At 39.7% G+C, this 19,753-nt stretch overlaps 2 protein-coding genes across 2 annotated transcripts in view; one reads left to right on the top strand and one right to left on the bottom strand.

Moving 5' to 3' along the window:
* Nucleotides 1-8,814, top strand: part of IFT80 (intraflagellar transport 80) — a 101,354-nt gene extending 92,540 nt beyond the window's left edge. Inside the window, exons 18-19 of the mRNA XM_018553965.1 lie at nt 3,155-3,278; nt 8,615-8,814. Coding sequence (XP_018409467.1) covers nt 3,155-3,278; nt 8,615-8,722 — 232 coding nt within the window. The 3' untranslated portion in view covers nt 8,723-8,814. The remainder of the gene's footprint in view (nt 1-3,154; nt 3,279-8,614) is intronic.
* A 5,475-nt stretch (nt 8,815-14,289) lies between these two features.
* LOC108784991 (tigger transposable element-derived protein 1-like) overlaps nt 14,290-19,753 on the bottom strand; it is a 26,227-nt gene continuing 20,763 nt past the window's right edge. The window contains 2 exon segments of the mRNA XM_018553956.1: nt 14,290-14,766; nt 14,971-16,061. Of these exon segments, the coding sequence (XP_018409458.1) occupies nt 14,290-14,766; nt 14,971-16,061 (1,568 nt within the window).

Genomic DNA, 19,753 nt, shown 5'->3' with positions numbered 1-19,753 from the left:
TACTTTTTTTATTTTTTTATATATACTTCTTTGCCCTTGTCATCACTGGACCTTCCTTAACCTTGAGTCTGCCTGAACCCCGAGAAGACATTGCAGAATGCATCACTTCTGCCAGACATAGGGCACCCATAGGAAGCGCTCATTCACTGGAGTATTGTGACCCTGCTCAGTGCTGCGATGCTTTAGTTTTAAAAAAGCTACCCACCTCCCTAGGTGATGTGGACATGCTATATTGTCATACACAGCATCAGAGAAAGTAAAGCTGGGCATTGCCAGCCATGAGAGCCATCAAGGGGGAGGGTTATTAGTGATGACAATGCTGATAACTCATCCTCAATGTGAATGGAACCACAGCAATGTAGTCCTTGAAGCTATAGCACTGAGCTGGGTCACAATGCTGCACTGAACTGACTGCAGGCTTTTCAGTGTTGTCACCCTGCTCGAAGAAGGTGAATCAACTGTCAAGATCACCATGTGTTCATAGCTAATGATGCCTAATTCTATTAACAGCACAGATTGTTTTAATTGTTTATAATGTAAGAGCAATGCCTATTGTTTAGCTGTGCCTTAATACTTTCTTTTCACAAAAATCCTAGCTCATGTTAGCATAACTGAAGGTGGTCTTCTCATATAGCTAGCATTTAGCAAGAACCCCGCTATGTATAATTGCATCTAAACAGACCACAAACCTGCAGTTTTTGGCAAAAGTACAGCTTTTTATGAGGACCCAAAGCCCCTGGTAGGCTCATATGGAAGAATTAAATAAAAGTTAGGGCCTATATGTGACCAGACCTTTTCCACATCATTTCATAGCTGAGCAGGTCTGAACCTGGACTTGTCCCATGAAAGAAAAGGACCTTCCACTCTTCTGTGTTGTATACGGTAAATAATTCATCAGTCAGTGCAATGTAGTGGAGGTTGGTCTGCATATTTGCATCATTTCCAGTGGAGGTAAAGAAGAAAAATGTTTTGAATGGTCTGACTTTGTAATTTTAGTGGCTTTTAAAAAAAATATTTTCCTTTTGCCTTGTTTTGAATTGATACAGATTCATACAAATGCTAGTTCCTAAAGTATTTCTAAAGCCAAAACATTTTTCCCAGATTTGACCAATTCCCAACTCTATCTGTTTTTTGACATCTGTATCCCAATGGAGAGATTTCGTGTCGTGCAGACAAAACAGGAAGTGAGATGAAATCTCTAAAAAAAAAAAGGGAAATCCCATGTTAGACAGTTGTTACTAGAACAAGTTTCCCCATTGGAAGATTTTTTTCTCTATCGCTGTTCTGGTGACACTTCGGTATTTTGGATTCTCCATACACTTTCAGTCCCATTGACGGTGGTCAGCAAGACAACTCGAGAGGGTTCAGGGATTCCAACTCTTCACCACTTTATGAAAAATTACAAAAATAAATAAGGGATTAGTATGCACTTTAAGATCAAGAGTTTCAGCCAATTCCTTGGCCACCGTGTGGACGTGTGCCCAGAGACATCCTTCTATGTTTCGCAGTGGTATTTTTGTGTATGTTGTGTTAATGTGGTTTTGTGACATCATCGCACTGCAATATCATTATAATGGAGCACTGGTATCCGTGTGTTTTAGTTCAGTGGATTGATGGAATCATATGCAGCCTGTGGGCGCCCAAGAGTATTGATCTGGACTTAGTTACACACTTTGACCTTCTTCCTATTTTTGTAGCATGTATGCCTACCTCCCCTTGCAGACCATGAGTATGTAATATAAATATATATATAAATATATATATATTTGCTGTCCTCCCAAGTTGTTGACATTTGTAGAAAACTCCTTTTCCTTTTTAACCATTCTATCATTTTGGATATGTACTTTTTTATATGTGAGTATACATTTAACTGGACAACCAGCCACTTATTAGTTTAAAATCATTTTAATAGACGCTTCTAGTTGTTAAATTGTTTAGTCTTAAATGGATTTTGGGCTTGTGCACTTCCCTTCTGTAAAAGGCAAGCTAGTCGTTTTTTGTTTTTTTGCTGACCTTCTCTTCTATTCCCCTGTGCTGTCATTAAGGGGGTTTCCTCGATCTTCCAGAACCAGGAGAAGGAATTGCAGAGAGCACTCTGCCTCACCTCTGTCAACACATGGCATGATCAGCCATGATTGGCATTACCAATGAAGGTTATTAGCAGTGACAACGCTGATAGCCCTCCACTTTAGTGTGCATGGTGCCACAGCAATATTGTCCCTGCACCTGCAGCACCAAGCTGGCTGAAAGTGCTGCTGTCAATTCACTGCTTGTCACCCTGCTGGAGGAAGGGCAGTTAACTGTCGGGGTCACCAGTATTTAGTAATGTTATCTGCCATCAAAATAAACTGTACGGTGCAGTTTTCTTACATTGCTTATGATATATGAGCATTTATTTTCTGTTTAGGCATAGTTGTACTTAAATGCTTTCTCCTCCAAAAAATCCTAGCATCTCTTACTATAACCGAAATGGAGGAAGTCTTCAGTGTTACATGTATGACATAGTATAGGTGTATACATGGAAACCATGGCTTCTATGGAGTAGGGCTTGGTACCCAATGGGACAGTATAACAACACAGGTTATGGTGAGAAAGAACTAAAGCAATCAAAATGCCTTCTCTCCTGTCTGAGTGAGAGCATTTTGTTTGCTTTAGGTTATGGTTCACCATAACCTGTATGGTTATACCGTCCCATTGGGTCCTAAGCCCTACTCCATAGAAGCCATGGTTTCCATGTACTGCACTGATGATGGCCTGAAACAGCTGTATGCAGTTCAGAATAAATTGAGGTATAATATTAGGCTGTGCATCTGGCCAATGGTGAATAAAGCAATGAATTGCCTTGCTCTACCCACTGTCCAGAAATATATAATCCTCTTATCTTTGGATATGTGATGGAATGGGCGATTTCAAAAAGGCTTTACTGTGTAGATATGAGCCTGCACCAACTTCTTAATACTTCTTAACCATTCTATCATTTGGATATATACTTTTTATATGCAAGTGTAAATTTAAATGAACAACCAGTCACTTGTTTGAAAGCAATTGAATAGACATTTCCAGATCTTTTTCTATTTAAACGTTAGAATATTTTGGTCCTTCTAGAAATATATCATGTTATAAGGATATAGTATCATGTTTTTTATTTATTTAGGGCTCTGGAGCTAGCAGTGAAACACAAAACACATGTCGACACTGTGTTGGCATATCGGCAGAAATATCTAAAGGACTTTGGTAAAGAAGAAACCAACAAGAGATTTCTGCAATATGCAGAAGGCGTAAGTAGATTCCTCAGATGATATACCGTATGTAATCATTACTGTGTGATGCATTGCCCTGTAATATGAGATCTCTGTACAGTAGTCATTGCTGGCACTGCCTACACTCATCTAGAGAAAATGTTGGTACACAGATACCCAAGCAGGATCTATAATGATTCACAGCAACCTCAAAGTTCCTTACTTGACCTATATGTTTCCAATTCTGTAAAATACTGCAGAACCAAGGCTAGCCATACACATGTCGATTTCTTTTGTTCAGCCCACAGCCTAAAAAAAGAGAAAATCACTTGTTTTCCTCATTCGCAATAAACAGCCTGGATGGTGCAATCTCTATTGCTGGTGGATGTTGTGACATAAAGCAAGGAATGGTTATACATGGGAGGTATGCCAGACCAAGCCTTTTAGATTGCATCCCTCTGTTTAGTTAAAAGAAAAAACCAGGGAAAGCATTAATGATTTAGTTGTGCAATTTATAAATTGTTTTCTGGGTCCCTGGGGTTGGGATAATAGAGAGAAGGGTGGGCCATTATCCCATCAGCTCAGTAAGCTGTCCAGTCCAGGTTTTGTCGCTGCAGCTTGGTACTCACAGGTGTAGTCCATGATTGCGGCTGTGAGTGAGAGGAGGTTCTGATGAAGGGGGGGTGCCCCTGAAACGCGTAGACCTTTAGAACTCAAGGGGGCAGAGGACGCTGATGTGCTGTACTCCTTCAGACTTCCGCTGCTAGAGATTTTATACTTCATCACCATTTGTATGCTTTTAACCACCGACTTTCCTGTAAGTACATTTTTATTTGCGTGTTGTACAAATAAATTACACTTTTACACTATGGAGGCGCTCTGTCTTGTCCCTTGTTTAAAAGGAAGCCTGGCTTTATGTGTAAAGGTGCCCATACAGCTTACAACCATCGTCAGACTTTTGTCTTGCGATGGTTGTAGGCTGATTAAAAGCTTGTACCATCTGCCCATCTTGGACAGGCAGATCGTACTTGCGATCATCGAAAGCCCGCCCCGCTGAGGGGTGGGCTTCCGATGACTGCAATGCTGAACGGGCAGTGTGCGCTTGGGCACACCGGCCCATTCGGCATTTGTCTTACAAGCATGCCACGAAAACGCCGACAATCGTACGATTCTCGGCAGGTTTTCAAACATGCTCGTTAGACAAAAGACGTGCGACCGTACAGAAACGGTTGCACACCTTCCATACACCTGCCGATTATTGTACGATCGTGGGATTTCCAGTGATTATTGTAGATAATTGCAAGGTGTATGGGCACCTTAAGAGACGGTTACCAAGCTAGGTGAGCTGGAGGATTGAAGCCTGCATGGATCTGTTTGTTGCTGAGAAGGACATTATCTTAGAAACCGCATTGGAGTACAGGAAAGTACTGGCTAATGTTATGAAGTATCGTGTTTTACTGCAAAGAGAGGGCTGTATTGCATGACCTGCAGAAATACTAGTTTGCTGTGTGCCGTGGAAAATAAAGCTTTTGAAAAGTTAAGTGGAGTCTGGTGCTGTATTTGCCCTAGAAGACCGTGGTTAAGAACAGTTCCTGTTACAATGTATTGAAACCGCCACGACACGTACGGCTATCTGAATAACCCAACAGTTACTGAATACAGTTGCTGCTCAGCAGAGAATTTACTACCCAGCTTAGTCCCTTATTAAAATATGTTTAATTAAGCGGAGTGGTGTTGACGGGCACCCATCAGGGCCTGTGCAAGGATTTTTGCCCACACAGACGAAGGTGCATTTTTGCACACAATCTCCCCCTCCCCCCCCACTTGTAACAGTACGGAGAACCGCAAAATATGTTGAGCAGGACCATAAACTAACACTAACCGCACTCCCTTTCCACTAACACTAACTATTCTTTAACACTAACTGGTTAAATAATCCATAGTACAACTACATGTTATATACTATGGATCATGATTGAACCTATTCATGTTAGCAGCGGAGAATTGTAAATCTATTGCTGTAATGTAGTGGAGGTGTGTGCTGTATATACGTACTACATATACATTACACACGTCCAGTACACTATAGCAATAGATTTACAGCCAGCCCCGTCCCAGCTTCCCTCACTCACAGTTTCACTCCGATCCTTGTTGCCTCACGCGGGGTCCTTGTTGCCTCTTGTAGTCGTCGCTGGGCAGGATCGCTGCATCGCGTCTCGGTGCTCAGCTTGTGGGCGGCGCTCACAATTCTGCCCTGCTAACATGAATGGGTTAAATCATGATGCATAGTACATATACAGTACACATGTCCCGTACACTGCAGTAATAGAGTTACGATTATCCCCTGCTAACATGAATAGGTTAAATGATCAGTAGTACTATTATGTACTATGGATCTTTTAACCTATTCATTGTAAATCTATTGTAAATCTATTGCTGGAGTATACTGGACGTGTGTAACGTACATGTACTACGTACTACATATAGAGTATACACTGCAGACAATAGATTTACAATTATCCTCTGCTAACATGAATGGGTTAAATGATCTATAGTACATAACATGTTGTTAGTACATGTAGTTAAATGTAGTTAGTACATGTAGTTAAATGATCTATGGTACATAACATATGTAGTTATGTAGTTGTAGATCATTTAACCCATTAATATTAGCAGGGGATAATTGTGAATCTATTGCCGGCAGTGTATTGGGAACGTGTACTGTATATATATGTACTACATATAGAGTATACACTGCAGACAATAGATTTACAATTATCCTCTGCTAACATGAATGGGTTAAATGATCCGTAGTGTACATATTATGTACTATGGAACATTTAATCCATATTAGCAGAGGATAATTGTACATCTATTGTCTGCAGTGTATACTCTATATGTAGAACATATAGAGTACACACTGCAGACAATAGATGTACAATTATCAACTGCTAATAATCGTAAGTTCAGACCACCCTTGCCCTCACTCACTGGCCTTTCCTGAACTGCTTCCTACTCTGTGCTCAAACTCAGCATGAGACCTGTATGTGACCTGCATTTAAATGGCTGGAGGTGCTTCCATGCTAATTTATTCCTGTTGTCCCCAACACAGAAGCATCCTTGAGATCTTGTGTGGCCTTGTTACTGTAGGCTATTGGCTGTAGTACACATACTAAGCCAGAAACGGAGCACCGCTTTGTTAAGAAGAAAGGGATGCAGAGAACCTAAATACAATAGTAAATACTATATTAACACCAGGATTCATACGGGAAGTATGCGTATGATATTCTAGAAGCAACTCTTTAAAGCTGGACTGGTATATATAAAAAGTACAATTTAATACAGCAATGTGTATTAAAAATGGTTACATTATGCCGTAAATGATGAAACGAAACCCCAGGAGCATGCTACAACATAGGAGCTCAGGGTGATGACATCATCAGTGCGCTGCCTCTCCTTCATTAATGTGGGTCAGGTGACTGACATCACTGCGTTCCTTAAAGTGTATGTAAACCCTAACAATGTGCTTCTCTCTCATTTGCTCATCTTTGGCCTGTTTAATATTCCATTGAAAGTGCTTTGTTATATCTGTTGAGTCCAAAGAAACACTTCTTGATCCTGTCAAAAGTTTACAGCTGTCCTCTGCACTATGGGGTGTTATCAGCCATACCTAGTTCTCCTCTGTGAATTACAGAATACCTTCCCCCTATGTTATGGAGATGAGAAAGGGTGGTGTTTGTAAACCAAATCAGGAGAGCAGCCTAAGGTGACAATGCTGCAGTACACTGTGTGCATTGTCACCCTAGGACAGGAAGTGTGTTACTGGCAGGAACATTGTGTCAAAATAAAGGAGAAAAATCATGAAATATATATAATTTTTATTTTATTTATTTTTTCTTGGGTTTAGACACACAAAGAAAGTTACTCTCTAGACTATGCACTATGGCAAGAGTGAGTCACAGAAGTTGTTGAACAGAATCACAGATATTCTGAGAATAAACTGTTCATCTTCTATATATGTATTCCATACATTACTAGGCAATAGTAGAGTAAGCGGAAGAGAGCACCAGAGCCACCAACCAGGAGTCTTAATTACAGATAAAAAGCAAGCATACCCCTATTTGGGAAGCAGCACAAAGAAAGTATCTGGTTTTTATTTCACTGGCCACAGATTCACTTTAAACTGTAATATTTTATAATGTTTATTCCCACTTTGTACTACTCCACTCTTTCTACATCCTTCTGTATAAGTGTATAAAGTAATGTCTCAATTACAGTGATCAGTCCACTCCAGGCCTTTATCTGGGCAACCTATCATCATCTGTACCGATCGAGTCACATTCTGGTTGTCTCTCTGCGCCCTCTAGAGTGATATCATTTGATCCTCCACTTCTCGCATTTTATACAGCTCTAATCTTCCATCTTTAATAAACTCTCCATTCGGCTGCGGCGTGCTGCAGTAATGGAAAGGTTATCTCTTTGATGTATGTTCAGTTCACTGTGCTGAATGCTATAAAGATCTGCTAACTATTGACTTTCCTGAAATACTCCCTCATGTCACTGGACCTCATACTCCTCACACACTTTGCTGGGACAGCACTCTTCCTGCTTCTACACTACAATAAACTAGAGTATACATAAATTACAAAATCGAAGAGCGGAGATGCACAAACAAACCTCAATATTGAATGCTTCAGTTGCAAACCTGAAAGTGAAACTAAACTCAGGAGTTAAATCTTAAAAATGCATTCAAGTACCTTAACTGTTAATAAAAATGTATCTTTTTTGAGCATCATTTAGTTATAGATCCACAAATCTTCTCTGATTGAATGCTGACACTGTCCTTCTTTCTGGAGGTGGGCTACTTTTTGTTCCCCATGGTCCCTGTGTGTGTTATAAAGTAGTCACTACTCCAAGCTCACTCTCATGATGGACTACAATCTCATGTTTAGTTTACTAATTTGTAGCGAGATTGTAGTCCATCTCGGTAGTGAACTTGGACATGTGCCGGGTTCAGCGCATCAGCACTGTGTTGTGCAACTTGGCCCTAAGGGCCTAAAAGTTGAACTATTTTTGCAACCAATGGTGATTAAATCTGGCGTCACAAAACTTCTTTCCTTTCATCTCTTCCACTTGCTGTTCTGGTGAATGTTGGTGTCATAGGATTCTCCTCTGAAGAATTTGTGACAAACAACAAATGGGAGGTGAATTGCTGTGGAGATTGACACAGCTGGTCCGTTGTTTTATATATGTGGTGCCCCATCGGCCTCCTCTCAAATTCTTGTGGAAATGGGTGTATTTATCCAGTTAAAGTACTTTCATTCATAATTTGTAATCCCTCTAAAATAAATGTGCTTTTTCTGTACTTTGCGCAGGTTGAAGTAAGCTGGGAGAAAATCAAAGCCAAAATCGAGATGGAGCTTGCGAAAGAGAGAGAACGAGCTTCTGCTGGGCCTCTAACCAGGAGCAGTGTTTCCATGTAACCTTACACAAACATCATTAACAGTTTACCAAATGAACAATTGTGTTTAAAACAACCGATCCAATTGAGTTGTTTTCCCAGTGACATTAGAAATTGACAGAAGACATCTGTTCCCTGGTGACCACAGAACAAGCATCCACTATGTTTAAACTCCCAATGTTGTTGTGCTTACCACCTCCTTTGTACAGATACAGCTGTGTATGATGCACTAAGCATTGTAGATCCCAATGGCTCGCAGCTACCTATGCCTGCACCCGGACAGGAAATAGACAACCACAGGCTGACATATCCCAGACGTGATCAGAGAGAAGGCTGAGATTACATTTACCTTGCTGCACCTCAGTTTGGTGGAGTGTTTTTTCTATATCTTATTAATGCTACAGTATAACAGTTTTATTCCCTTAGCTTCAAATAATTCTCCATAGGTGGTAAAAAAAATATAAGGACCCCTTTCATTTTATGCTTGGCACGTGTAACAAAAACTCATGGCAACACATTTCATTTTCAGTGGCACCCCACCTGCGATGCAGTGCACCGTAACACACTACCATGTCTTGTATAAAAAAATTATCTGTCTCTTTTTTGGTGGGGGAGCTTGTTGTCCATTTTTGTGTGGAATGGGCTGCCTTAACACAACACATGTTACCATGAGATCAGGTTTGGAGTGAACCTAGTGTCCTGTGAACATGGAAGGAAGCTCCTTCTGCTGCCACCTAATCAGCTGCAGCTGGGGAATTCCCCGCCCACAGAAACAAAGGGGTGGAATGCAGTGACATAATTGACCTTATATGGTCACATGGTCTTATTTGGTCAGTGACATTGGCCTAATATAGCCACGTGGCCATATACTGTCAATTATGTCAGCATAAGCATCCTGCCCCTTTGTTTATGTGAAGCTGCTGGGTGGGGACTGGGTTCAGTCCAAACCTGAGCTCATCCCTACTTAACACATATGCGCTAATGCAATACACAAGAACAGAAAGATGTGATGGGGCTGTAAAGAGCCATAGTTCAGTGCCTCGTCCAGTTCTAGCCACATCTAGCCAAATGTGTTAAACAGCTACATCATTACACTAATGTTTTCTATGACTTAAAATACAAAGATAATTCAAGGTTTGTTGGATGTCATGTTATATTCATTTGTTATAAACAAACTTTAAAATAAGGTATATTAGGAGTATCTATGGTAAAATTGCACAATACTTCATAGAAATCCATCAGTTGTGTTCTGGTTCTATGATCTATTCTTGCTTGTTTATTTTATAAATATAAATTATTTTGTAACTGTTACAATATGAAAACCTTAGGTCTTATTTATGATTATGTATATTTTGCACTTTTGTATTCGAACTACAAATAATAAAAAAAAAATGAAACCAAATGTTACACTGTTATCAAAAATCTTATTAGAACTTATTTAAAGCTTATGAGCAATTGTACACAGCATTTTTTAAAGTAAAATTGTGCTTTGTCCATGCAGGAAAAAAAGTAACTGGTTCATTTTAATAGTGGTCCCCACAGATATTTATTTTTTGCCTTCAATTCATTACTCCACTATTTTGTGTGAGAAAGTAAAGTGACGTACCTGGTATTTTCAGGTGTGGTGCAGCATTTGACTCACTCCCCTCCTTCCAAGTGACAGCATGGGTATGTGACCATTGACTGCTCAGGCACATGGGGGCAGGATTGGAGTCCTTAGCTATGTGTAATTTTTAGGTCATGGTCTCTTCAATTCTGTACACAGAGTCGGGAATGGGGTGGGTGTGGGAGGGGCAAAGGGGTTTTTAAGTGAGAGCAGCTGCTGAAGTGGCCATTAAAGTAAACCTGTTGCCTGCATAGGAAAAATAAGAGCCCTTAAAATACCCATAGAAAAATGAGATTAGACATGTTTGACATTTGCTTTGTAGCCTAATTTCTAACCTTCCGTCCTGCTGCTGATTTCACCCTCGCCCTGCCAATAGCAGGCTAAAGGTAGTCCTCCTGTACCTGGGCCCATTGAGTCAGCAGGGGGCCTGGCAAGGGCTCACTGTGGGTGGTCTCAATGCAGTGTCCATAGCTCAGGGTTGGGTCCCAGTACAGTGTCTATGGTTTGGGGCACATGCTAGCTCCCCCTTTCATAGCCAACAGGTGGGATAAATGAGCTTTGACTGTGGATCTTCTGCTTAGGTTGTGCAGCCAGGCATGATGTCAGGGGTGTAGCTCAAGAAACCATAGATGACACTTTCCATATGGCTCAGGAAGACAGCCTGCAAACAGGACTTGAACCCCAGCTCAGCCTCTAGCAGCTGCCGGCCATTGGGTTGCTCTTTTTCAGATATACAGTACACATCAGAACCGATGGGGCTCACACAACGAGTACCGAGCTCATATCTCACCCTGTTTTGTACATCACATATTGCCCTAAAAATCCTCAGCGGGAACTCCACTCCATAAACTGGTGACAACCATGGATCCAGCCTCTTGTATGAAGAGCTTACTTCTGGCCATAGCGCAGTACATCAATAACAAAGCCAACAGGGCAGCTGTTAAAATAAATAAAAATAAGCTTTTTTTTATTTTAAATGAAATTTGTTTCTATTTAACCCCTTATTAACCCTCAGTTTACCATAATCAGCCCTAATTAACTTATCCTTACCCTTTGCCCCTTAACTATTATGTTCCATTTTTATTTTATGTATTTAATTTTTTTTTTAATTATTTGTTGTAATCTTAATTTTTTTAATGTTGCATAAAAAAAATTTGCAAAATTAAGGGGGGAAAAAAACTATTTTTCATTTGTAATTGAGTGTAATGCCTTGTACCAGAATCATGATTTCATTGTAATTTAAAATGGAACAAATGATGCAATAACATTTTACATTTTTAATTAACACTATTTTTTTTTAGTAGCACTATTTTCTTACGTTAGCACTGATCAAAGTAGAAAAAAAAAATATGAATAAAAATATGAATTGTATAAATAAAAATGCAAGAAATATATTACTGAAAGTAAGCCTTGTTTCTCCTAAAGAAAAAAAAAGATGTTACTTTGTAATCTTAAGAAATGACAAAGTTCTTGCCAAATGAACTGGCCCATAGCAGAAATATCAAAATTGCTCTGGTCCATCAGGGGTATACAGGTGTGAGAGCTGAAGTGGTTATTGTTAGCTGATATTATTTTAGGAATTGTGTCCCTTGGCACTTCTCCTATGACAGCATTTCCCATACTTGCATTAATTGTGACAAAGTGTGCAGTGCCCAAGCACCATCCGTACTACTATAGGTTATACATGTACTGTGGGAGCTAGCATTCTGTAGGTAGTTTTCCTTTTCAGGATGAAAGGCACCCTCAAGACACACAATCAGCATTCTTCCTCCAGTGCCTGCTACTGGTAACCAGTAATATTCTCCCACAGAACTCTTCTGCACATAAATCCTGATTTTGGCCTTTACCTCCTACAGTGAAAATAAGTATAATCAGTGGTACTGATTGGGAACATAGTTCTGTGGGATTACTGCACAGGAAGTCAGCTGGGTGCTTGAAAATATTGCTTAGTTCTCTTCTACTTTTGTTTTATCTTCAGTTCTAAAACTTTTACATATTACATAATGAAACCACTTTAAAATATAAAAACAAAATACTTTAGGTCCGCTTTTAATGTTTAGTGATCCCTTAGGACTCCTAAATTGTCTTAAGTGTGTTGCGTTTCTATACTATAATTTTAATAATGTCTTTTTTTTGTATTGGGTACATTTGTTTTCTATCATTTAGAAGTATTTTACTTTGCAGCTCCATTGAACAGATCTGAAAAAGTGATCTTGTACTTGTAGATATGAGGAATTGTATCTGAAAGTAGTATCAAATGCTCAATCTTTTTTTTTCTTTCAATAATGAATCCAGACCAAACAAATATACATTACCCAGCAAAGTATTTCTTTACATGTTTGCCCAAACACTTAGAGTGATCGCATTTCCAAACAGCTGCTTCCAATTCTCTCAGCTCGGCTTCCATAAACTTCCTGTCCAGTACAAGGTCACAAGGGACAGGGCAGTCTGAAGCAGCTGTCCATCTACTAGCTTGGATGAGAGAAGAATGGGGAGCAGTGGGAGTGTCCTGTCTTGCTGTGTTTGTGGAGACACACACAGCTTGCTAGCACACACAAGGGTAGCTCCATAGGACCCTGCAGGAGAAAGTAGCCACCCTTAAACAGCATATCAGGGCCAATGCTCAGGGGAGCAGCTGATTCTGTAGAAAGCTAGACATATCAGGGAACAGCATCCATTGTAAGTGATCTCATCAGCATTTGAAATAGCTTAAAAACCTTTTGATTTTAATATCACTCTAGCTCATGAAATGCTTTATTTCATAATATTAATTTATTACATTTTTAGCTAAGTTCAGATAAAAGACCATTGCTCTATAAACAAAATTGACCATTATGTTAACACCTATATCAATACATTAAAGTGACGTAACACTTTTCATGTTCCAGCTAGCACCAACATATACCATCTACATGAATATATCAGGGGTGTGCCTAAAATTCTCTAGGATTTGACACGAGCTCCAGAGCCAAACAAAATCTCATTGTTAAAGGGTATCTTTGGTCAAAAATAACAAATATACATTTCTATATTGAATTTCCATAAGTTCTATCCCACTCCTAATAATAATATCCATCTAGAAGTTTGCACACTCATTGAAGATGCCCATAGGATGTACTGTCTCAATGCACTGACACAATTTCACACAGCCCTGTGAATATACATTTATTTGCATATTTGTTAAGACGTAGTAAAGCACATGTCTTACTATGCGTTACCCCAGCTCACCATTACAGTAGCAGGCAATGCACCATAACTGTCTTGCATGCTGCATTAAATAAAAGTTATGTTCGATTTTTATTGTGTTATGGTGCAATAAAATTCATTACTATTCTAAATGACATTGTGCTTGCTTACACAGTAAAAGCAAAAGTCACCCAAAACATTCAACATATATGGCATGACCATAGAATAAATTGGGGGAGGTTTTTTTTAATTACAGGCATTCCTCGTTTATTCCATGCAAGCTCTTGGGATTACTCAGATCCTGGGGGCTTGCATGTTTGACAACTCCAGTTTAACTCCCCAAAAAAAGACATTGAGGCTCACTAAACAAGTAAACAATGTGTGCAAGAAATTTTGTGGTGCCCTTTGTTGGCTGGCTGAAGTTGTTGGGGATGCAAGCTCTTGGGATTACTCAGATCCTGGGGGCTTGCATGTTAGACAACTCCAATTAAATTAAGGGGATTACAGGGTTTCATAAGTCTTGCATTTATCGATGGCTAACATGGTACCACACTGTACTGTACTAAACAAGCTGTACAGAATTGTACCAAAAAAAAAATTCAAGCTAACATTTAACAGGGTTATTCACAAAAAGGTGAAGAGTTTGGAGAAGGCAGGAGACGTGAACAATCTAGTACAACATAGCTGAACTGGAAAGTGAGCTGAATTGGATAATTTTTCCAAATCAGCTATTTTGTATTAGATTGTTCACTTCTCCTGCCTTCTCCATACTCTTCACCCTTTAGTGAATAGCCCTTTTACTCTTTGAATCCTAAAAAGGTATCATCAGTGTCATCATCGGAATTCTGATCAGGAGATGTAGAAGGCACGGGAGATGATGAAGTAGAAATTAATAAACTAGTAATAGGGGTCCTGGGTGTAGTTTTCGAGAAAAATTCCGTTAGTGTGGTCTGTTTTGTCATTTTCTTTTTTGCTTCATACATTTCACGATAGCAACGTAAAAGTTCACTTATTTGCCGTTCCACTTTTGTGAACCGTTCAACAATCGGATCCATAGCTTCCAGTTCTAACATAGCTGCATTCACTTTTGAGAACACACCCGCTAATCTCTTTGCAGTGAAGTTCTTTGGTACTTCTTCAATTCTTTCCTCTTCTTCTTCCTCCTCTTCTAAGTGTTGCTGTGCTTCCAACTCTATTAAATCTTCTGTACTTAGCTCTCCCTCAGTATATTCCACTAATTCTTTAATATCTTGCAGTTCAACCTCAAAATTAAGCTCGTTAGCAAGTTCCACAGTTGTTTAGTTTATAAGATTGACATGTTCATCTTTGTCAAATGCTTCTGATGTATGCACAAAACGTTTTAGGCATTTTTTCCATATGCCTTGCATACACTTTTCTGTCACTCCTTCCTAAGCTGATGCAATATTCTTAATGCACTCTAAAATGTTGTATGATTTCCAGAAATCACGAAGGGTTACTTCATTGTTTTCTGTTGTTGCTACAGCTTTGGAAAAAGTTGTGCGCAAAAAGTATGCTTTGAATGTAGCTATAGCCCCCTGGTCCATTGGGTGAAGGATAGCAGTTGTGTTTTTAGGCAGATACACTATCTTTACATCTGGGTGTAGATCATCAAGATGCTGGGGGTGGCCTGGAGCATTATCAAGCAGAAGGATGATTTTAAAGGGAACGCCCTTTTCCAGACAGTAATGCTTCACCGAGGGTGTAAAGCAGTTATTGAATCAATCTTCAAATAAAGCTTACTTCATCCATGCCTTGTTGTTTGCTCGATAGTAAACAGAAAATGTGTGCTTACTAACGTTCTTCAATGCACGTGGGTTCTCAGACCAATAGATGAGTAAAGGCTTCAACTTGAACCCAGTAACATTTCCTCCCAACAACAATGTGACCCTGTCCTTAAAAGCCTTGAAGCCAGGCATTGTTTTAGCTTCTTTGTGTATGTAGGACCTTTCAGGCATTTTCTTCCAAAAAAGCCCGGCTTCATCCACATTAAAGATTTGTTCTGGACAGTAGCCGCCTTTCTCTATGATTTTATCAATTTGGTCAAGAAATTTTTCTGCTGCTTCTACATCTGCACTTGCCGCCTCACCACTGACACTCCGATTATGCAGGTTAAATCTGCGACAAAACCTCTGAAACCATCCATGACTTGCTGTGAAAGTTTCAGTCGACTCTTCACCTTCACGTGCCTTCAAAGTCTTGAAGATACTGAGTGCCTTGGCTTGAATTATTGAAAGACTCATTGGCATTCTTTTTTGTATTTGGTCATCAAACCAGATCGCCAATAATTTTTCCATGTCATGGATGAGGCATTTCCGCTGCCTAGTTATTATGGCTTTAAAACCTGTTGATGTTTTCACTGCCTCCTTCACTCTGTCTTTATCCTTCAGGATGGTTGAAATGGTTGAATGTGCCAGATTCACGTCCTGTGCTATTGCATTAACTTTTTTACCAGCTTCATAGTCATTTATGATCTTCACTTTCATGTCAAGATCAATAGCTTTCCTTTGTTTTTTCCAGGTGAACTCTTCCGTTTTGATGACATCTTGTACTAAGGGGTACAAAATAAACAATACAGTATGGAATATGGTACCCAGATCTCCCAACACTACTCTTCAAGAAAAAGAAGTACTGTACAGTACTGTACATTGTCACACTACAGGTTCCACCTGGGCTGCACATCAGAGAAACGGCAAGGTGGCTGGAATGGCTGGCACACCAGGCATATACAGTACTGTAGTTTTGCAAATATACAGTACTGTACTATACATACAGTACTGTACTGTAGACAGTATGCTGCATAGTACTCACCCAGAAATCTGTTGACTTTTTGCATAGAATCAATGTCGCAGTGTAGCAGTAGAAGTCACCATAGGCCGCACTGTACAGTACTGTAGAAGAAGCCGCAATGCCGCTCATGCTCCTACGTCTGAACTGCACGCCGCACGGTCGCAAGTCCGAATTCCGTCGTAAGTCTGAAAACACACCCCCGGTCGTAAGTCAGAGCAGTCGGTAAACAGGTAGGTCGTTAAACGAGGAATGTATTGTGCAGATCCACCAAAATCAAGACAATTCCTAATCTCCAGATCCCAGTGTTGGTTCACCACCGTGCTCCCCATTCTTTAAGCGGATTCTATTGATGATGGCGGTCTGTATGTTCGGACGTATTGTAAGCTTGTTCTGAGCTAGTTCACCTGTACTGGATGCAGCTAAATGTTAGTGTCATTTATGGATGTTTTAAGCATTTGATTAAAACACATTTTACGCTATGAAGTTTTTAATTCTTGTTTTATAAAGGGATCATTCATTTACGAGCTGGATTACTGAGGCATGAGATGAGATGCGGTCACATCAACACCAGTGAGTCGAGGAAGGGAGACCACGTTGGCGGACAAAACACTGGGATCCGGAGATTGGGAATTGTCTTGATTTTGGTGGATCTTCTCAATACACGGAGACTTTTTATGAAATGTATGATTGTAATAGATGTTACATTGTAGTTGTGTTCAAACACACATATGATTTGATTATAGAAGAAGATCGCATGTATTACACAATGTTTGGATTATAGTTTACTGATATATTTTTTATGGATGTTGTGCATACATGGTGGTGGACAAACACTGGGATCCCGAGATTGGGGATTTTCTTGATTTTGGTGGATCTTCACAATACACGGAGACTTTTTATGATTGCAATAGATGTTACATTGTAGTTGTATATATACACAGACACGATTTGCTGATAGGGGATCACAGATATTACACAACATCATACTAAAGTTTACATTGTAGTTGTTGTTTTCACATACATGGCTTGTTGATGGGAGATCACATATATTACACATTTTTGGGGTTTGTATAATACTTTATATTACTTTATACTTTATATTTACTTTATTATACTTATTTATGGATGCTGTTTATTAGCACTGTGTGTTTTAATCTTGAGTTTACCTACTTTTAATTTGTTTGGTTATACAGCAGCCATGGTGAGGTCGGGCGATTTGTTAGTTTTAGGGCATTATCAGCGCAGATCCTTTATTAATAACATGGCTATGTTGTTACATGAGGGGGAGAGTCAGTTTTGCTTTGTTTTCAATATATGAGACCTCTCTCTGACACACGAAGAGTTAAACTGCTCAGCATGCAGCTCAGAAAAAAACATGTCTGAAATTATACTTTTGGGCCACTGGAAATCTTTTATTTGATTATAGGTTTTAGCCATGACACATGAATGCAGATGGAACCACAGATTTAAAGAAGGAAAATGCTGTGGTCAGTTTCACTTCATTGGACCCTAGAGCGCAGTATCGTTAGAAGCTCATTGATATCCCAGGGTTAATGTGTCCTCTGATGTCTTCCTGGTGCACTTTTACATTGATATACAAACTGCTATTGTGCTTAAATACCTTTTATTATTAGTTAGAGATGTAGAAATCGGCCTCTGCAACCCAAATCGCGCCAGCTGTTCAGAAGTCAAATTCCCATCCAGTCCTGCTGGTACCACTAGCAAAGGAAATGCTGAAACGTTTAGTTCTAGACAGCGGGAAGGCAAAATTACTTTTCCATTATATATACACTGTGTGTGTGTATATATAGTTGTGTGAAAAGGTGTTTTGGTCCCTTCCTGATTTCACATTGTTTTGCACGTTTGTCACACTTTAATGTTTCAGATCATCAAACAAATTTTAATATTAGTCAAAGATAACACAAGTAGACACAACATGCAGTTTTTAAAGGAAGGTTTTTATTATTAAGGGAAAATGAAATCCAAACCCACATGGCCCAGTGTGAAAAAGTGTTTTTCCCCCGCTGTTAAAACATAACTTAACTCTGGTTTATCACACCTGAGTTCAATTTCTCTAGCCACACCCAGGCCTGATTACTGCCACACTTGTTCGAAATCAAGAAATCACTTAAATAAGAGCTCTTAAATGTAGCTCTTGAGGATCTTTTGGTCTACTTCACTTTGTCAGTCAAGTAGACCAAAAGATCCTCAAGAGCTACACATCATGCCGAGATCCAAAGAAATCCAGGAACAAATGAGAAAGAAAGTAGTTGAGATCTATCAGTCTGGAAAAGGTTATAACGCAATTTCTAAAGCTTTGGGACTCCAGCAAACCACAGTGAGAGCCATTATCCACAAATGGCGAAAACATGGAACAGTGGTGAACCATCCCAGGAGTGGGCGGCCAACCAAAATTACCCCAAGAGCGACGACTCATCCAAGAGGTCACAAAAGACCCCACAACAACATCCAAAGAACTGCAGGCCTCATTTGCCTCAGCTCAGGTGAGTGTTCATGACTCCACCATAAGAAAGAAACTGGGCAAAAATGGCCTGCATGGCAGAGTTCCAAGAGGAAAACCGCTGCTGAGCAAAAAGAACATAAAAGCTTGCCTCCGTTATGCCAGAAAACATCTTGATGATCCCCAATACTTTTTTGAAAATACTCTGTGGACTGACGAGACAAAAGGTGAACTTTTTGGAAGGTGTGTGTCCCATTACATCTGGCGTAAGAGTAACACCGCATTTCAGAAAAAGAACATCATACCAACAGTAAAATATGGTGGTGGTAGTATGATGGTCTGGGGCTGTTTTGCTGCTTCAGGACTTGGAAGACTTGCTGTGATAAATGGAACCAGGAATTCTGCTGTCTACCAAAAAATCCTGAAGGATAATGTGCGGCCATCTGTTTGTGACCTCAAGCTGAAGCAAACTTGGGTTCTGCAAAAGGACAATGATCCAAAACACACCAGCAAGTCCACCTCTGAATTCTTAAGAAAAACAAAATGAAGACTTTGGAGTGGCCTAGTCAAAGTCCTGACCTGAATCCTATTGAGATGCTGTGGCATGACCTTAAAAAGGTGGTTCATGCTCAAAAACCATCCAATGTGGCAGAATTACAACAATTTTGCAAAGATGAGTGGACCAAAATTCCTGCACAGCGCTGTAACAGACTCATTGCAAGTTATCGCAAACGCTTGATTGCAGTTCTTGCTGCTAAGGGTGGCCCAACCAGTTATTAGGTTTAGGAGGCAAACACTTTTTCACACAGGGCCATGTGGGTTTGAATTTTGTTTTCCCCTTACAATAAAAACCTTCCTTTAAAAACTGCATGTTGTGTTTACTTGTGTTATCTTTGACTAATATTTAAATTTGTTCGATGATCTGAAACATTAAAGTGTGACAAACGTGCAAAACAATGAATAATCAGTAAGGGGGCAAAAACTTTTTCACA

The sequence above is a fragment of the Nanorana parkeri genome, unplaced genomic scaffold, assembly GCF_000935625.1.
Source record: "Nanorana parkeri isolate BGI_ZX_2015 unplaced genomic scaffold, ASM93562v1 scaffold136, whole genome shotgun sequence".
NCBI lineage: Eukaryota > Metazoa > Chordata > Amphibia > Anura > Dicroglossidae > Nanorana > Nanorana parkeri.
This window is presented reverse-complemented; position numbering and strand designations above follow the sequence as displayed.